Consider the following 20,502-nt stretch of genomic DNA (forward strand, 5'->3'; position numbering starts at 1 on the left):
AAGAAACACAAGAACAGAACAATGTAACGTTATATATCCTATAGTGTTAGTTAATAAAGTTAGCTGCTAGCTTTCTGCTTTCTGGCTTAACTATCAGCTGGTATGAGGTTGCTTAGCAACGATAAACATTGCTATGCTATTGGGCACATTGTTATTGTAAACAGGTTTCTGTAATAGCAAAAATCCTAAATGTGGTCCTACTGAGATAAGACAGGCTTTCAGACAGCAGGTTTCTGTAATGAGGCCCGCATGTCTCAGGATTGTGTATTCTCCAAGTCATACGTTCCATACTTTTCTGAGTGAAATACATTTCCGAAATCATTCTTTTATTTACAACATGAATGAGAAATGGGTAATTTCCAATAGTATACAGTAGGGTGCTCCTACATCCATAGCACTGGTCTCCAAACGGTCTTCGTCAAAACTATGTTTTTGTTGGGTTCGCGGCTATTCAGGGACTGAGGTAGGCCTAATATTAACGGAACGAGAAGCCAAACCGTATTGTCAGCACTTTGAGGTTGTGTCTCAAAGAAGGCTACTTTATGAATAGAATAACAGGACCCGGGGGGCTTTAATCGGCCACACGACACCGCTCTCTCTCATCGGATCATGGGCTGTGCACTCGGGGGTCAGGAGCGCAGCGCGCCTCTGTCTTGGGCTCCTTTCAAATCCTAGCCTAGTCTTCTTCTGTGGTGGTGGCGGTGCTTTGAAGCTTCAAAGTGTATGAACACTTTGTATTCTGTGTATTAACGCACCGGAATGTGTGACCATACCGGTGGTCACACATTTCGTTGATCACAGATGTCGGTGTATTAACATGCGGAAATCAGTGACCACCGGATCTGGTCACTGATGGTCACAGAATTCCGCATAACACCTGGTTGAATCAGGGCGACGCGAAACCTCCGGTTGAAAATGCGTCGGTTGCTCTGGGAAGAGGGGCCAGCAGCTGATGACACCGTGGAAGTTTGAAGTGCTAACACTAACTATAGTAACAGTACTCCTATATGCTAACATGGATATCTTATCTTATCACTATAGCTTACAATTAGAATCAGAATCAGTTTTTATTATTAAAAAAAATCTTTTATTTAGTTTTTATAATTTGCCACCACCACCGCCTCCTCCTCCGAGCCATGGAAGAGGAGAGAGAGAGAAGAGGACATCTACCTCTCTCTCCCTGACTCTCTCTCAGTGGTCCAGAGAGAGAGAGGAGAAGGAGATACCATCTTCCATACTCTTTGGTAGCACCTCTTGTTTATTGGCTTCTAAAGTATCGCGCGATAACTGCAGTGAGAGATGATTATTGAGAGTTGTGGTTAGCTAGTCTCGCGAGGACGAATGAGTAGTGTTTAGCTAGCCAGCTCGTAAACTGTCAGTAGTTCGTCCTCGCTGCCATGGCTGTGTTTTACAGAACGGCTGCTCTTCTCCTGAAGCCAGCGAGATCACTCCCGGCCAGCCTTTCGGTTGCACGGCAGTACAGCGCAGGTACGTATCGGAAAGACCTTGCCTTAAAACCTTTATATCAGGAGAAAACTGTGCTGAATATCACATTGCTGCCCTTTTCTACAACCCAATGTCATGGAACTTGTCTGCAAGTAGCCAGCCAGCCGCTAGCTAACCAAGCTAGCTAACCAACTAGCACTAACGGTATTCAGCCTAGGTAGCTAACGCTCAGAAATGCTTGCAGATTATTTGGAGTTAATGGAATAGCCTATGCAAGCGTATATCCATTTTATTAGGCACTGAAAAATAGCTATCTAGCTTCTAGCACTAACGTTACACACTACCAGCTAGCTAGCTATCAGCGTCTATAATTCATCCACTAACAGTCGATTCGCCACCTATTAGCTCTTTACCCTAAAAACGTATTCAAGACCTGTCAAGGACATCTTAACGGGGTTGTTATTACAGCTAGGGCCTTGACACTACTTTGACTATCTGATACTGACATTGGTTGAACCTTCACCTCCTTAGAATGGCCCAACCTGGACCTCTGTCTTGAGTTCATGTGATGGGATTTAAAGTGGTAGCAGGTGTGTGGCCCAATCTTGAAGGGGGCTTCTGAAGGCAGGGCATACCGAGAGAGTTAATACCTCACCTGCAGATTGGTCGGACGTGTGCACTGTGCAGAGGTTGCCTGATAGGCAATAGAGAAGTGCATGCCTATTTGTGTTAGTCCTGAGAGAGCCTATAGCGATTTGCTGAGTCACCCTCCCTTACTTACCACTCTGTGGTTTTCTGTGTGCAAATTGGTGTGCAGGTGTCCAGTATGAGTACATTGTGGTGGAGAAGCGCGGGGAGAAGCAGGACGTGGGGTTCATCCAGCTGAACCGGCCCAAGGCGCTGAACGCCCTGTGTGACGGTCTGATGCTGGAGGTGGGGCGTGCGCTGGACGCCTTCGAGGCCGACGGACAGGTGGGCGCCATCGTCATCACCGGCAGCGAAAGAGCCTTCGCAGGTGAGGGGTGTGTGTCTAGTAGACTCAGTCATGTTAGCTGTGTGTCTAGTAGACTCAGTCATGTTAGCTGTGTGTCTAGATGACTCAGTCATGTTAGCTGTGTGTCTAGTAGACTCAGTCATGTTACCTGTGTGATTCTAGTAGACTCTTGTCATGTTACCTGTGTGATTCTAGTAGACTCCGTCATGTTACCTGTGTGATTCTAGGAGACTCCGTCATGTTACCTGTGTTTCTCACGTAGACATGGTCAGATGTTACTGTGTGATTCTAGTAACTCAGGTGTTACTATGTGTCTGTAGTAGACTGTCATGTTACCTGTGTTTCTAGCGGGGGCAGACATCAAGGAGATGCAGAACCGGACATTCCAGGAGTGTTATGGCGGGAACTTCCTGGCCCACTGGAACCGAGTGTCCACAGTTAAGAAGCCAGTCATCGCTGCCGTCAATGGCTTCGCTGTGAGTATCCTGATCATGAGCTCCAGTCCTGGACCACGACAGCAGAACTGAGACTCTCTCTCCCTCCCTCTCTCTCACTCTCTCTCTCACTGGCTGTGTAGATGTTGTCTCGTCTCTGCACCCCCCCATCCTTCTGTGTTCACAGACCTTGATTAGATTAACCCCTTCATGTCCTTTTCCGCTGACCGGCCCTGTGTGTGTACGCCGGGCGGCCTGGCCCTCCTAGAGGAACACCCAGATGACTCAGGCCACCGTGACTTTGTCATGGAGGGCATGAGAATCAAAGCTGCAGCACCAGCATCACTAATCTCTCTCTCTCTCTCTCTCCCTCTCTCTCCCTCTCCCTCTCTCTCTCTCCCTCTCTCTAGCTGGGTGGAGGTTGTGAGCTGGCCATGATGTGTGACATAATCTATGCAGGAGAGAAGGCTCAGTTTGGCCAGCCTGAGATCCTGCTGGGTACCATCCCTGGTGAGTGCTCTTTCTCTTCACTTCACCTCTGCAGTTCAATCCCTTCAGTCCCTTCACGTCATTCCCTCTTCCTCTGCTGTTCAATCTTTCTCTTCAATCTGTTCATCTGTTCTGTCCGACTCTTTTACACAGACTGTTAACCTGTCTGGTGTCTGTCAGTCTGTCTTTGTAACTGACTGACTGACACTGTCTGTTTGTGTGTGTGTGTGTGTGTGTGTGTGTGTGTGTGTGTGTGTGTGTGTGTGTGTGTGTGTGTGTGTGTGTAGGAGCGGGTGGCACTCAGCGACTAACCCGTGCAGTGGGTAAATCCCTGGCTATGGAGATGGTGCTGACAGGAGACAGGATTAACGCACAGGAGGCCAAGCAGTCAGGTAATGCACACACACATACACACACACACACATACACACACAGAAACACTCCGGTGTATTACAGGTAATCCACTCATCTCTTAGTGTGTGTTTGTGTGTCTGTCTGTCAGGTCTGGTGAGTAAGGTGTGCCCTGTGGATCAGCTGGTGTCAGAAGCCATTAAATGTGGAGAGAAGATCGCTGGAAACTCCAAGATTGTCTCTGCCATGGCTAAAGAAGCCGTCAACGCAGGTGTGTTCTTACCCTTCAGCTGTTCACACTACCCAAAACACTCACTCGCTTCCATGGTGGCAACATTAGCTTCTATGAACAGATTTGTACGATGAGCAGCAGATTCTTTGTCATAGTATTCTCTCTGTTTGCAGCTTACGAACTGAGTTTGGCTGAAGGGAATCGGTTGGAGAAACGGTTATTCCACTCTACCTTCGCTACCGTGAGTAGAAAAGTTCTTTATACTGTGTGGGTGTGTGCGCGCACACGTATGTAGTATGTGATGTCCGTTCTGACCTGTGTGTGCGCGCCCTCAGGATGATCGTAAGGAGGGTATGACGGCGTTTGTGGAGAAGAGGAAGGCCAACTTCCAGGACAAGTAGAAGAGAGGTCGACCGGGTAGGAAACCACAATTAGAGGACTGTGTAAACAAAGTATGTCCCCCCCATGTCCTCACTAAGGCCGCTTCCTAGAATATCAATCTCCTGTGTGCTCATCACTTGGATTATTGGATGGATGGTGAATATGAACAAAAATCTGAGTGAACCCAAACAGAGTTGAAGTTTGATCGACGGTATTGGACTCTATGCGTGCTGGATAGTGTCATGCTTTATCATAGTTTTATACTCTGTGTGTGAGTGCGCACGGTGTGATCATCAGCTTTCTGTATAATGTGTCTGTACCACACAGAAATCCAGTCTCTAGTGTTCATGTGAACGATGATTGCTGGACTGCAGTCCTGATGAATGATGGAGCAGCAGGCTTTAGGCCCGACCACGAAACACTGACTTTGCCTTTGATGTTCACTGTCGGACCGATGTCTATGTTTTCTAGATAAACTCTTTTTTGCGATCTGTACATTTTGCAAATAAAGCTCAATAAAGTTACATGAGTAGTCTTATACATGTGTGTGTATTACTGTCTGTGTCTATATTAATACATGTACAATACCAGTAATACAATACCAGTAATACACAGCCTTTCCTCTGGGGTTGCAATAGTAGAAGGTGGTCTCTACTCCATGTCTGTCTGTTACCATATTAGTTGATTATGTTCCATGGTGATTAGGGCTACTGAAATGTCCCCTACCTTTCAACTCCTCATTGTTCTTAATGGCAGGAGATACTCTCCCCATGTCTCAGGTAATTATCCCTAATTACTGTTTCCTATGTATGGGAGATGGCGGTCACCCAGTGAGAACCCAGTCAGCCTGGACATATCAGCGTCTGCGATGATGGCGATGTTGATTACCTTAAGTGGCTCTTTTTGTGTCCACTCATTGCAACTCATGTTTCACGTAACAGTACCTGTGTGATCAGTGATGGAGGATAGCTATTAATTTGATGAAATGTCCATCCAGTGAGAATAACTAATGGAGTTGTCTGAGCCAGTTCACATGATGAAAGGCCTCGGGCCCGTGTGTGCTTGGGGGAACAAGAGAGAACCGTCATTCTAAATGAATATTAGGTTCGGATGTTCACCGCCTGGTGGAGCTATTGCATTGTAGTCCACTTTATACATTATATTGCGTTGTAAAAGATGAGGCCTGCAAGTCGTCTTTTGAATACGTCATTTACATCGTTTGCATATATATTAAATAATAATATATGAATTATTTACACTTCTATTTTATAGAAACGCCTTGTAAAAAGTTGCTTCTAACTGCCTGGATGAAGACTTAGGCTCTGTGACCCTGGTCTTGCAATTCCATTTTGTTCTGATACCAACATGATAACCTGTTAAAAAATACACTACATTCGTATGTTAACCATGTAGCGTATGGATTATACTGATAAATGTCCTTCAACACACTGAAACTCATTTACATGCAGGCCCTTGTCTCAGGGGCCTCACCCCTATTACAGGCCTAGACAAATCTGATTTGTTCGTTTGGAACTAGTAATAACTTTTACCACTTTCACTAATTCATCTCACATTACGGCCTATTGTAATTATATAGCCTACATTTTATTCTGATGCTAGCAAACTAATTTGAAGTGTCCCATATTAAAAAAACATATTCAAGTTTTGATTTCGGGTAGGCCATGTCCAGAATGTAGCCCAAATATTTCGATTATATTTTTGAATGTAGGCCGCGAGGGTTTTGCCCCAGATTGTTTTTTGGCATCATTAAAAAAAAAATCAATTAGGCTAACGAAACTTTGAAGTTAGCCTATTGTGATACCCTATTTTGTATGCTATTTATATTTAGGACTGATTAAATTCAAATTATATGCCCTATGCTGACAATGGCTATTTGAGAAAGAAAAAAAAACGTTCCTTATAATGCCGGTTTGAAATCATTGTTAAAGTATTAAAGTCAAAATATTCGTCTATTTAGAAACAATAGCCTTAAGAACAAAAAAAGAGGACAATTCCACTTCAAACGTAACGAAAACACCAGAACAGATTTGATTATGGGGTTCTTTCTTTAGTCACTCTCCGATCATCTGAAGGCACTTTATTTCTCTGATCTCGGTTTCTTCACACGACGGCGCCCCATATCTTCACAAGGCCGTGGCCTAATTGATTTTTATTTTCATTCAATATTACCCTGGAGCTTGCTTTCTTGTCAGCCCCCTGGAACAAAACTCATAAAAGGGAAGAGAAAACTCGTCTCCTCACACCGCGGGGACGCACAAAGGTCTGCAGAGAGAGCCGAAAAGAAGCTCGTCTTTGAAGTCTCTCCCCTGCTACCGAAAGGTCAAAATAATAAATGTAGACCCAATTGAGGCTCTCCACACAGACAAAGAGGGCAAAACGTTACATTTTGGCAGCGCAGCCCCTCATAGCGTGATAAACTCATTTAAAGAAGCCGAACTAAAGAGAGAGCAGCGTGAGTCCACAGAGAGAGAATAGGAGCTTTCAGTCCAGCAGACAGGCCTGGCTCCAGCGAAGGCCCCTTTCTTCTGCCCATCAGTCTCCGTCGGTCTCTCTCTCCTCTCCACTCCTCTCCTCTCTGTCCTCTCCCAGCTGCGGAGCCTCCACACACCCATTCACACGACGCTAGAAATTTCCTCTAAATTACAACCTGATCTGGAGAGAAGAGAAAGAGAAAAGACGAAATGAGTCGATCCCTACATTAGTAGCAGCTGCACGTTCGGTGTGTTATTCTTTACCGTGGACCCCAGCTTTATTTATGCGAGATGCTTTGGGTCCCTCTGAAAGCCTTTTCATGCTTTTACAGAACGAGATCCATCTGATAGCCATGCAAAAGTTTTCCTCTGCGTTTTTTTATGGCCCAGTTGAAGGTTGCTGTGGTTCATATGAAACGCAGGGTGGAATGGTTTTCATCTGACAAATATTTTCATTATCTCACATTCTTGGCACCGGTGGCCTTGTCAGAATAACACGTTCAGATGTCTTTGCTTTGAATCCTGCCCACCCGAGGGTGTCAGAAACAACACAGGGCCCAAGTCCCCCCCGCCGAACTAATGTAATAAGTCTGGAGAGTTGTTTAGTAAACGACCGGTCAGATTCCACCTCTCAGTTTCAAGATACATGCTTGACTTGAAGCAGAGTAGGCTAGCATATAGCCTAAATTGAATTAAGAAAATGAAATTAGTTTTGATGAGATGACGAGCCCGTCGCATGCTAGATTAGTTGAGGTTACAGGCAGCTGCTGGAGATATGTATAGAGCTGTGTGGACTATTCCCAAACTCTTTTATTAGCCCAATTAGCGTATTCCCTGACATAGGAAGAGATTTTAGATGAAAGACCCAAAAAGCATCATTTTGCGCCAGCGAAAGACAGCCATCACAATAACCACTAAATCATCCCATTAATCAGATAGGTTAGCCTAATGAGAATGTTGTGTTATGAATGAATGTTAAGAAGGTTATCATTGTCTCTCTTTTCTTAATGACTTTGTGATTTCAGCACTTTGAGATTGCTTTCACAATTAATTAATTTTATTATTATTGTTGTTGTTGTTGTTGTTATTCGGTTATTATTGTTTTTATTTTTTTTATTACTATTTATGAAACAAAGAAAATGAGTCATACGCTTTTGAGATGTTATCTGTAGGCCTGTCTCTTGTTTTGAATTTGCAATACATAGTCCATAGGCTATAGGCTTAAATGGGCAGATTATTTATTAGTTAGCCTAATTAATTGATGAAAATGCATTTAATTAGATTATTAGTATTATTATTATTATCATCATCATTAGTATTATTGTTATTAGTATTATTGTTATTGTTGGCATTATTATTATTATTATTGTTGTTGTTGTTGTTGTTGTTGTTGTGGTGGTGGTGGTGTTTCTTTTCTAGCCAAGTCTGCACTCTCGGAGGTTGCTGTTGCTGTTGGACCAATCAGACTGCGGCTCTGCCTTCGATTTCGTGACTCACTTCCTGGTCTGTAGCCTAGCTCCATGGTCTGCGGAGCCGAGTTGGGTTGTGACGTGACTAACGTTAGCTATGGTTGTACTAAAAGGAATACCTCATATTCTATCACCAGAATTGCTGTATGCACTGGCTAGAATGGGCCATGGAGATGAATTGGGTAGGCCTATGTTTATTAAGATCTGGCTGCAGAGAAGACTTTCTTATCGCTTTGCGCCTATCTACGATTTCGGCAGCAAGTAAACGGTCCGATTCCACAAACAAGCCCGTCCGCGCATCTGCCTTCACGTCTGTTTCAGTAGAGTGATTAGTTAGTTACAGTAGGGCTTATACAATACAATATCCGCTTCATATTCACTAGTTACTCCTTTTGAAATGGAGTCTGGTGGTCAGATATTAAACTTCTTGTAGCACAATTGGTCAATAGCTGTTATCTTCTTTTTCAGTTCTTGCTGATGCGAACTTTCCTACCACCTCTGTATGTGCATGCGGTCCTAAGGAGATTCGAGCTGATGGTTTGTAGGCCTATAATATTTGAAATTATTTTTCAATTCTGTCATGTTCTTAAACCACGTAACTCCCTGCAATCTTTATAGGTCTGAAGGTCCCAGAGCTTCTGACTGCCATCTTGAAGCTTTTCCCCCTGGATACATATGTGACCAGCCCAGTAGGTCACACATGTGACTGACATCTGTTACTCTCGCAACTGCAAGGAGGCACACAGGGGGTCCATTCTGGATGTAAACATGGCGTTATCGTGATAATTACACATTTTGTTTGGTTGTCATAAGGGCTTGGTGTTGTTGCAGGCTGCAGTGATGGAGCGTGTGGACAGTGACAGAGAGAGAGGTCTAGCTGTGCCTATATGGGACACCTTCACACAGCTTCTGAAAGAGGCTGGGACACAGGTGAGAGGAAGTGGCCCACAAACACGCACCTACAGACTACTGACCTACAGTACTAGGGTCCGTGCAATGTAAATGTCATCGTCAGAGTGTGTACAGTACGCGTAAGGTCCATGCAGACATCGGCGTGCCTCTGCGTACTAGTCTGCACGCCCTCCACGGCCTACGCTATGGGAGCACCAAGAAGTAGTAGTATAGACAGAAGCCCTACGTGTCCGCAGCTGTCCGTGTAAAGTACACATCTATTTGGGAGTATAACCAAGGCTTTAGGGTGGAGGCACTGGTCAAAGAGTTAGGGGTCACCACACACACACACACATCACTTACTCTGGCGGGCGCCACGTGGGACAGAAGAAAGGAGTGTCTCAACCTCAACTGCTTGACCCATCTGACGAGTGCGTGTTCATCTTTGTACGCAGGCCCCCCTGGAGAAGGTGGAGAGGTTTGCCTTTTATGAACGATCAAAGAAAGCATTCGCCGTGGTGGCTACAGGGTGAGGCTGACCAGCATGGCTTCAAGGCCCTACTAGAGGCGTACGGTCATCGTGTGTTTTCACAGGCCTCTCTGTGTGAGGCGTGGTTACATGCTCTCTCTGTCCACAGGGAGGCGGCTCTCTATGGGAACCTGATACTGAAGAAGGGGGTCATCCCTGCTGAGCAACTGCAGTGACACACACACGCAGTACAAAGTACACACTCACCGTCACTCATTCACAGACATCCATGTTGTAAATAAACCGCCAACATCTTAATGGCCGTATTCAACATTTATTACTCTTCACTGTTATCATGCATGCAATGATGTTCCACAGTGAAGCTCTGGAGTCAGGGTGTTGGAGTTGGAGTTATTAGCAACATTTCAGAGTAGGGGGTTTACTGTGACTTTAATGATTTTGGAGGATTCAATTCTACAGTAATATTAAAACAGGCTGCTTACAGTGCAGGATAAAACCTATATGCTGTATGTTCTGCCACTGACTCAGAGCTCAGGATGAAATTCAAAGTAGAGGGTTGTTAACGATGGTAGAGGTAATCCAGGTCTTCCTCTGGTTCGCTGTATGTCTGTGCCGCTACCCAATCGGCAGGCACCACAGGCGGGACAGCGACTTCACGGTAAGGAACAGGTACGGGTGGGTCAGCGTGGTAGAGGTCATCTCTGTCCTCCTCCGGGACGGCATGAATCCCGGCCACTCTCTGACCACCAAGCGGGGTTAGCCCCTCCTGTTCAGGTGCGACCGCTTGGTACACCCCAGCTTCCCCCTCCACTCTCTCCGGGTGGTACATCTCGTCCCAGTCGGGCTCGGCCGCCTCGTAGAAACGCCGGTGGTCTCCCTCTTCCAGGGGCTCTGCCTGTACGTCCGGCCCAGGGAAGGTGTCCTCTGGCTGGGGCCAGGTTCTGTGGAGGTCCTCCATCTGGCTCTGCTCCATGGAAGGATGGTAGAGATCGTCGCTGTCCTGCTCGGCCTGGAGGTGCTTCCTCTCCTGCCCGGCGCCGCCCATGTTCTTCCAGATGGCCATGTTGGGGTCGATGTCATCGTCAGCCATGTCCATGTCTTCCGGAGGCTCCACCTCCCTGAAGCCCCCAGGCGTCATCCCTCCATCGCCCCTGGGAGCCAGAGAGGGAGAGGTGGGGAAGGAGGGAGGGATTAAAGATGGAGAGATGAGGTTTTGTACAGCATGTCTCTGTGCATGAGAGCCACGTGTGTTATGTTGATATTGGTTCATTGCGCCGAACAAAAAGAGTTAGACTTACATCAAAGTCTCCTGGAGTACTGCATCATCAACTTTAATCTGGCATGACAGCATTGTCGTTGGTTAATAAAATACAGACATTCAGATCATTTGTTCGCACTATGACCACTCACGATTGTATACAAGAGGGTACCTACCGAGGGTCCCAACCCAGGCATTGCTGTGTTGCCATAAAACAGTAAAGAGACACAAATCAGCAGTGACAGCCTGGAAGTAGAGCCATGACAACAGAAAGCTTAGTATGGGTCCAGGAAACTGACCCAAAGTCCTGACTTTCTACGAAGTCTGCACCTCTAGGACAACACATCTTGCCAGTGTGAAGTACAAGTTGATCAGATATGTTCTTACCTGAACATTGTGAAAGTATGTGTTGAGTTTCAGAGTTGGAGGTGGATCTGACACACAGTCAAGTTTCCTTCTAACACACCTGTTGTGACAAACGGCACAGCAGGCCAAAGGTAGGCTCATAAACCATGCTCTGTTCTTAACCTTTGAACTCAAGATACAATACAACACAGACTCTCAGCTGTGTAAAGTATGCAAATCACTGCCATCTATCACAAGTTAATCACACATACCTGGAATGTGGAATCACACATACATTCAAAACTGAGATTAATCATTACTTATGTATCGGTACAAATAGAAATAACTGACGTGTGACTTATGACCCTGTTTTAGCGAAGCTTTGGTGAACTCTGGTGTAAAAGGAGATTTTGATTCAACTGCAACTCACCGTCTGTCTCGCCCCTCTCCTGTCACAGTCATTATTTTGGTTGGCTGACGCAGATATGTGTGGTAGAACACGAGAAACTTTGCCTACGTCAAACTCTTAATTCTCGGAATTCACTAAGCCATTAAGATTGAATGCCTCTTTTTACCTCAAGAATGTGAGCTTGTCTCAATTAGACTTTTAGTATCAAATAATATCCTCTCAGGCTGTTTTTACAGTATAAACCTTTTAACTGTGACTCCCCCCACGGATTCCCCCTGCCCCCCTCCTCAACACTCTCTCACACACTGGCATACACACACACACACACACTCTTTCTCTCACACATTCTTTCTCTCTTTGTCCCAGACACATAGGCCTACACACTCTCTTACACACAGAGAGAAAGAGTGTGTGTGTAGCACAGACACGCACACATATACACTCTCTCTCACACACACACACAGTCACATACTCCCAAGGGGTATACGAGCCGTGCAGGGGCAGAGACACGCCACACACACTTCCTGCCCTGTTGGAGGGATGGCTCCTGCGCGTCTGCTGCTATCTGGCCTCTATATCAGATCCACATGTTCCAGTGCAAGCAGAGCACCACTACCTCTCCTCTACCCAGCTCCCAATAACCACACCGGCACACAGACTGGCACTCTGCCACCTACAGGATGCTCCGGGAACTGACGTTGATTTTCACCACTGCTCACTCATTAGACAGGCTAATGACAGTTCACACCAACGAGACTGAAGCAAACAGTTTGAGGATGAGGGGTTAGGGCCACGCTGACCGGTTCCTTGGTGAGTCGCGATCTGAAGACACCGTGTTCAGATCGCGGGAGGAGAAGAGAGGAAAAGTGGAAGAGGAGAGGAAAGGAGAGTCATAGTTGGAATGTCCCTATTTTCTCACAGAAACCACAAACCAGGAAAAACAAAATCCTGTCTTGGAAAGTGAAGTTTGATGAATAAAGTGCGTAGAAGCTTTGACCTAAGCCCTCCATCCCTCCCTCCTCCTCCACCCCTCTGTCCTCCACCCCGCTTCTCCACCCCCCGTTCCTCCTCCACCCCCTATCCCTCCCTCTTCCTCCATCCCCCTCCTCCTCCATCCCTCTCTCCTCCATCCTCCATCCCTCCCTTCTCCTCCACCCCTCCATCCTCCTCCATCCCTCCCTTCCCCTCCGCTCTTTCGTCCTCCACCCTCCTATCCCTCCCTCATCCTCCATCCCTACACCCCTCCCTCCTAATCCACTCTCTCTCCTCCCATCCCTTCATCCTCCATCCCTCGCTTCTCCTCCACCCCTCCATCCATCCTCCTCAATCCCTCCCAAATCCTCAATCCCTCCCTCCTCCATCCCTCCATCCTCCATCCCACCACCTCTCCACCCCCCTCCTCAATCCCTCCCTCTTCCCCTCCATCGCTCCTCCACTCTCCCCTCCCTCCCTCCTGAATCCCTCCCTCCTCCTCAATCCATCCCTCCTGCACCCCTCCATCCTCCACTCCTCCCTCCCTCCCTCCTCCTGGCCACAGTGGCCGCCATCTCTCTTGATGAATCGCTGTGTTACTTTCATGTGTAGCTGAGTGGGCCGATGCTAGCCCACAGTGACTCGCCGCAGAGACCTGCTCTGCTCAGGCACTAATGACCATGCATTAGGCCCTGCAGCAGAACATGTGTCTCTGTGGTAGAGCAGGCCTGCGGGCAGCTCCAGGGTCCAGTGATCCGGTGGCTTTCTGCCCGTCTGGTTTATGTTCTGGTCAGTCCATTAGTGATGAGGTTGGACGTGGGGGAAGCCCCCTGATGATGGAGTGTTTGTGGACGGGGTGAACTCTGGACTATCATCTGGCTTGTCATGCAACAGGGTTGAAGACAGCGGGGTGTAGACCAGAATGTGGCTGATAGTGTGGTGCTGGCACGCACACACAAACACGCACACACACCGGTCCGTAGGTCCAGACTTTTGTTTTGAAAGAAAGCCTGCGTACTTTGATATACGTAAGTAGAAACAGAACAGGGATATTAGGTTGGATTTCATTGCTTGTAAACATGTGATTCCTGGCCTCTCTGTAACCTCAAAATATTAAAGGGACATCCACGCCCCCCTCTCTCTGTTTTTCTATCCCTCCTCCCTTTCTACTGTATCTCTTTCTAGCTCTCCCTCACCCCCTTTCTTCCTAGCTCTATCTCTATCCCCCTCACTTTCTAGCTCTTTCTCTCCCCCTCTCTTTCTAGCTCTTTCTCCCCCTCTTTCTAGCTCTCTCTCCCCCTCTCTTTCTAGCTCTTTCTCCCCCTCTTTCTAGCTCTCTCTCCCCCTAACTTTCTAGCTCTCTCTCCCCCTTCACTTTCTAGCTCTCTCCCCTCCCTCTCTTTCTAGCTCTCTCTCTCACCCCTCTCTTTTTCTCTCTCTTTCTACCCCCCCCCCCCTCTCCCAATAATAAAAAGCTCATAGTGGCTGGATGTTTATAAGTAGAAACACACCCATCCAATGGAAACACAGCTGATATGTATAGTCAGACACACCCAGCCACCCAATCAAAATGCTGCTAATTCCCGCTGTATCACATCATTGATAAAGTCATCAGTCATTAATAGTTTTATTGAGCTCACATACTGGCAGAGGTCCATGCGCTGACATATTAGCATCACTGATGGTCAGCATGCTGTTGAAGTCCATGGCAGGTAGGAACAGTCTGAGACCCGTTCTGTGAGACCGACGCTCACGTCGACAGAGTGGTGGAAGAGCCGTCTCTGGGACAGGGTTATCATATCAGGGGCCTGTCTGTGGACCCTCCGGACTGTGCAAGTACGCAGAACTAAAGCCAAGCCGCCATCTTATCTTCTCTCCAGAGATCTGGAAACAATGCAGGCCTCGGTGGTGGAATGCCCCTGAGTAAGTCCCCCCACCCCCCTCCCCAAATAAAAAAGGAATTGAAGTTTTGGAGAAAGAGGGTTTTTGACTGTTTGGCTGAAATTGATAGCAGTATGATTTGATTTTGATATGTGTATGTTTCCCCTGACATCTCAAGAAGCTATCAGAGGTTTGGTGACATCTGCCAAAGCATGAGCCAATCAGTTCAACCCCCTGCAGGGAGGTAATACAACGCCTGGTGAAGGGTGGTGTGTGTTTACAGTACTGTATATGTGTGTGTGTGTGTGTGTACGTGTGTGTGTGTATGTGTATATGTGTGTGTACGCATGTGTGACGCTCCACCCTGGTGTGTGTGTGTGTGTGTACGCATGTGCGTGTGTATGTGTATATGTGTGTGTACGCATGTGTGTGTGTGTGTGTGTGTGCGTGTGTATGTGCATGTTGAGAGTTTTAGAACGTGTAAAGAGAACAATAAAGACCGGAGTGACTGTGAGCTGTCAGCGAATAAAGTCTGTTGGCAACAAGCCGTGACATGCGCACACACACAGACGCACACGCACACACACACACACACACACACACGCACACACACAGACGCACACGCACACACTTACAAACTGGCCAGGGTACTGCACAGTGGGAGCCAAGAATAAATTGCCTGTCTGTAAGTATTTAAATACAGCATTAAGTTGTGATTTATACCCAGGAATATGGCATTATAGGAGAGAATGTGCTCCAACTGACGCATCTTGCAGCAATTTAATTTATATGGGGGAAAACCACTGAGAAGAATACTTGAGTGTGTTCCCATATTGGAATGGATTCATATGCGTTATATGGACACATTTAGCTAAAGGGCCAGCAACACACTTGGGAGCTATTAAGGGACTGTGGTGTGTGTGTGTGTGTGTGTGTGTGTGTGTGTGTGTGTGTGTGTGTGTGTGTGTGTGTGTGTGTGTGCGTGCGTGCGTGTGTGTGTTTATGAGCCAGGAAGGAACTGAGGTGCAAAGGATCTGTTTGTGTGTGTGTGTGTGTGTGTGTGTGTGTGTGTGCGTGTGTGTGTGTGTGTGTGTGTACATGTGTGCATTTATGTGCATGTGTGTGAGCCAAGAGAGAACTGAGTCGCAAAGAATCTGTGTGTATGTGTGTGTGTGTGTGTCTTTATGGCACAGTTGGTAGCTACAGTACATGTCGCCAACCCTATCACAGTATCTCCAGGTCATTCTGGTTCAAGCCCAGCACTGGCTGTCCCCCGGACAGCCCCCGGAGGTGTGTGTGGGGGGGGACGTCTCCTCCACCGTGCCTGACAGCCCCCGGAGGTGTGGGGGGGTCTCCTATACAACCCAAGCCGCATGTTCAGCCAGCCTCCACGCCTCCACATCGGCTCAGCAGATGCTGGTCATTAGACTGAGACAGAGGAAGGACCACAGGCCTCGCCATTAACATCTATAAGGGGCCGGGCCGCCTCAGCTGCCGCTCCCGCTTGGATTTCCCCATATTCTTGAATCGTGAATCTTCTTCTTCCTAGGAAGTCTGACTTCCCATGCATGAAAAATCACCAAACTTTGCACATAGGTCCAGCCTTATGCCAGAAGTCCTCAACTGGCATCGTGGACCAATAGTCCTGATGGTGGCGCTAGAGTAACCGTCTAAAGTTTAAAACCCCCAAAAAGTCATAACAAATCAGCTGTAGGTGCTATCACTTTGCTACCACCACCAGAATGTACGTCTAAGTGAGCAGAAACTTCTATATGCTTTGAGATGGCAGGAATTATGAGGTCCATCACTCTGTTTTTCTCAAAAACTGTAAAACCTATCAAACCCTACTCCCACATTTTTACTTGTGCAGTGGAGATGGGCGGGTTGATTTTGGTGTCCTTGATTTTGGTGTGCTGGGACTACTGCCTCTTGTGGTGCCATCAGAGAGATGCAGGCCAACATTGTCTGGCGTAACGGAGGGAGGGAGGGAGGGAGGGACGAAGGGAGAGAGTGATAACCCGACAAACACTACTGTATACTAGCCGCGCGGCTGGCCAGCCATGCACAAAAAAATACTACTCGCAATCCTATAGTGCAACAGCAATGTCTCCACCAACCAGAGACATTGTTTTTGGCCGCTCCAACCCTAGGACTACAACTGGCTAAATTGACTTTGATTGAGAGGACACCTGTGCCACTGATTGTTTGATTGGTTTCCACCTGTCTTGTTAGTGTGTGTATATAGCCTACATGTAGCTCCCCTCTTGTTTTTCATTTGTTCATTATTTGCTGTAACTGGGTTTTCCCTGGTGTTGTCCATGTGCCAAGTCTGTAAGCTTGTAAGCTTTGTCTTTTGTTCTCCACTTGTTAAGTGTATACCCCGGTTTTATTGTTTAGTCTTTGGTTTTGGTTTTTGCCCCTCATGGTGCCTTTATTTTAACAAACATTTTGTGGAAACTGCTGAAACCGTTACATGCACCGGTGACATTTACATCCAACCCTTGTGATTATGATGTTTAAGTCAGTGTGAAACCATCTATCTTACATGTATGGCTTCTCACATTTGTATATCAACGAGTGATTCATAGAGACACCTCTGTTGGGAAGGCACTGCATCAAAGAGACGTGTTCCTCCAACAAGTGTTAATTGCAGAACATTGTTTCCAAAGCCTTCCCCACCCTTTGTGTGTGAATATTGTACAGTACTGTGTGTGTGTGTGTGTGTGTGTGTGTGTGTGTGTGTGTGTGTTTTTCCTTGCCTTGCTTTGTCCTTGTCTCTGTGTGTGGATTATTAAACCCTGATGTTAGTGTTGATACCAGAGATCGGTGGAGTCTACATGCCCTATTGTTATTTGTTTAGTGTATTAGCTGCCCTCCGGCAGACACTGCAGAACCCTGTGTGCCACAGCGACCAGACAGGAGCAGGTTCTCTCCTCATCCCCCATAAACAGCTGACCAGCATCATCAGTTATGCCGTACAGTAGCTTCTGGTTTCTTTAGGTAATTACTGTATGAACCCTTGCTTCCCATCTGCAAATACTGTATTGTACAACACTCATGCGTCATCATTTCATTCATCCTTGCACTTCATGTTTATTGCTTGTCTTTCATAATCTGTATATTGCTTGTAATGGCTTGTATAATGTCAATATTGCGTATTGTCTGTTAAATAATATGTACATTGTCTGTATTGCTTGAAAGTCATTAACTACCAGAACCAAATTCTTTGTGTGTGTTTGCATACTTGGCCAATAAATCTGGTTCTGATTCTGGTTCTAGTATTTCACATGGGTATAATTGATGTTCTACCACAGGAACTAGTCTTCTGGCCCAGCCCCTAAACCAACAGTTCATCACTCCCGCAGTAAGAACAGCCCAGGGGGGACTCTGCCAGCATGTTTGTACTTGAGCATTTGTTTGCGCATCTTTATCCGCCGTTAGAGAAATAGAGATAGAAGAGTTAATAAACCGGGGCCCCAGTCAGCCAAAGGCATCAGCACAACCACAACACGGCTAGACTGCTGGGAGGGGAAATGGATACCGTGGAATTAAGAGACAACACAAACTATCTGAAGCGAATGTTTACACTACAGTGTAAAGTCATCATCATCATCATCATCATCAGTTAATCCTCAGGAAGTTGTCTTAAAGCAGGGAGGCGTATAAAAGGCCAACCAACCCCCCCCCCCCCCCCCCCCCCCCCTCCATACACACACCCCACACCCTCTGTCTCACCACTCTCTTCCTTCTAAACCCCTGGCCATTCATAACATTTAGGAAATCTGGGGCTTTGAAAATAACTCAAATTAACTCAATGATCTACAATTAACGTAATTGATGTTTCACCAGCATCCATAAAACACATATTAGACGTCTTCTGAGTGCAGTCGAACCACATGAATTACAGGGTTGACGCTAGGACCTCCCTGAAGGGGCTGAGACGACGGTGAAATGTTGTCCTAATGTTGCTTCAGTGTTGTTCTAATGTTGTCGTGATGTTGTTCTGTGCTGTTTAGATGCGTGGGGGGGGGGAGGGGGGGGGGGGGGCTGTCAACATTATGAAGCTGCTTGAGAGAGAATTAGTCTGACATCTGCTCAGCAGTTGTTGTCATAATTCATAGACAATACACACACACACACACACACACAGTAATATGAAACAAATGAGTAACATGTTTACGGCATTGTTCCACAAGGACGAGAATGATGCTGGATCTATATGAAGAGGGGTGAGGGTGAGGATGAGGGGTGAGGAAGATCGATGAGGATGAAGGGTGAGGAGGAGGGATGAGGAGGAGGAGTATGAGGGAGATGGATGAGGGGTAAGGATGAGGAGTGAGGGATGAGTATGAGAGGCGAGGGATGAGGAGGAGAGGTGAGGATGAGGGGTGAGGAGGGGGAGTGAGGATGATGGAGATGTATGAGGGGTGAAGAGAAGGGATGAGGAGGAGGGATGAGGAAGATGGAAGAAGAGGATGAGGAGGAGGGATGAGAGGTGGATGGGTGAGGGAAGAGGATGAGAGGTGAGGGATGAGGGGTGAGGAGGAGGGGTGAGGGATGATGAGGAGGAGGGGTGAGGGATGATGGGTGAAGAGGCAGAGCAGAAGGCAGTCCACTCCCCGGCCCAAGACCACGTGAGTCCAGAGGTAAGTTAGGCCTGACGCCCTAGAGCCCAGATACAATGAGCCTGATGACAGGACAGGGAGACAGAGACAGAGGGAGGATGACAGCAGCAGAGAGAGAGAGAGAAGGAGAGAGAGGGAAAGTGAGAGAGAGAGAGTGGGAGAGAGGGAAAGAGGGAGAGAGAGTGGAAGAAAGAGACAGAGGACGAGAGCCAGAGAGAGAGGGAAAGAGAGATAGAGACAGGAGAGAGGGAGAGAGTGGAGAGAGAAAGAGAGAGGGAGAGAAAGAGTGAAGAGATGTACCGCCAGGATCTACTGTCCGCAGACCCAGAGGACAGACAGAACTCTGCCTGTTATGTAATGGAGACCACCTCTCTCTCTGGGTCTGTGGGGGTCTTTGTGTGAGAGAGGAGACGGACAGGAAGGAGAGACCCCCCCCCCCCCCCCCCCCCCTCCTGGGGAATCTGATTGGCCCTTTTGTCCCGCACAGTTAATCTGACCTATCAGTTAGCAGTAGTGTGAGAGATGAGCATTAGCTAGCTACAGCAGCAGCATTAGCAGTATTAGCCATGTGATACGAGACGGTGTAACACACAGGAACCACTCTGGTCCACGTCTGTCCGCGAATCATCCCAGTACACGAGGGATGAGAGCTGGAGGGGTAAGTGAACGGGGGGGGGGACTTGATGGACGGTTAGCAAGAACTGGTCTCATTTTCGCGCAAGAAGACAATAAAGTAAGCTAAACATAATGAAAAAATAAAAACACTTCACACTAAAGAAGTGAAGTAGTAAGGCTAGGCTATACAGTATGTGAAGCTACTTGTACATGAATTAAGAGGCTAATGTGTTATAAATAAATACATGTGCAGATATCTGTTAGTACAGTATTGCATGTGTAAGTAAACAGTGAACAGTTGAGTGCAGGCGGCGTTAGTGAGGCCCAGTAGTTCATGTGTTTGTGAGGCCTCACTGCCTTAGGGAAGAAACTAGGCACAGGAGCGAGAGAGTTTGGCCTCGATGGCACATTCACGCACACACAGACATACACCAGTGTTTGCCATGTCTCTCCTATGATGTTATTAGCCTCTCTTACTCTGAAAATGTAATTTAATGTTATTTATTGCTCTATAAATGTTCTTAGCCGGTAGACAAACATACTCCAGGAGCTTGCTTGATCGCCTTGTTGAGAGGGGTCAGGGAAGAATTTTTACAGCTCACTTATCTGGACCCCGGGTGATTACTGTTTTTTTGCTTCCCTCTGGAATATGTAGAGAGTGGGTCGTATGCCCACCCTCCTTGTTCTCTGTAAAGCGCATTGTGTTGCCTCTGGGTAGGAAATGCGCT

General features: G+C 47.0%; 2 protein-coding genes across 3 annotated transcripts; both read left to right on the forward strand.

Annotated features, from left to right (window-relative positions):
* Positions 1 to 1,351: 1,351 nt before the first annotated feature.
* On the forward strand, positions 1,352 to 4,869 carry echs1 (enoyl CoA hydratase, short chain, 1, mitochondrial). The gene is made up of 8 exons (XM_084458617.1): positions 1,352 to 1,488; positions 2,264 to 2,461; positions 2,789 to 2,916; positions 3,285 to 3,384; positions 3,651 to 3,755; positions 3,866 to 3,985; positions 4,120 to 4,187; positions 4,282 to 4,869. The coding sequence occupies exons 1-8, from the start codon at positions 1,398 to 1,400 to the stop codon at positions 4,345 to 4,347; spliced, it is 876 nt and encodes a 291-aa protein (XP_084314743.1). The 5' UTR covers positions 1,352 to 1,397; the 3' UTR covers positions 4,348 to 4,869.
* Positions 4,870 to 8,334: 3,465 nt separating this feature from the next.
* Positions 8,335 to 9,956, forward strand: fuom (fucose mutarotase). Of its 2 annotated transcripts, none has more exons than XM_084458825.1 (6): positions 8,335 to 8,470; positions 8,757 to 8,825; positions 8,907 to 8,977; positions 9,102 to 9,218; positions 9,635 to 9,708; positions 9,818 to 9,956. In XM_084458825.1, exons 1-6 carry the CDS (start codon positions 8,386 to 8,388, stop codon positions 9,882 to 9,884), a joined length of 483 nt encoding a protein of 160 aa, XP_084314951.1. In that variant the 5' UTR covers positions 8,335 to 8,385; the 3' UTR covers positions 9,885 to 9,956. The 2 variants fall into 2 exon arrangements, with proteins under 2 accessions (XP_084314951.1, XP_084314952.1); XM_084458826.1 differs by having other exon boundaries at positions 9,120 to 9,218.
* The last annotated feature ends 10,546 nt before the right edge of the window (positions 9,957 to 20,502 follow it).

This window comes from Borostomias antarcticus, assembly GCF_949987555.1.
Source record: "Borostomias antarcticus genome assembly, chromosome: 25".
Lineage (NCBI taxonomy): Eukaryota > Metazoa > Chordata > Actinopteri > Stomiiformes > Stomiidae > Borostomias > Borostomias antarcticus.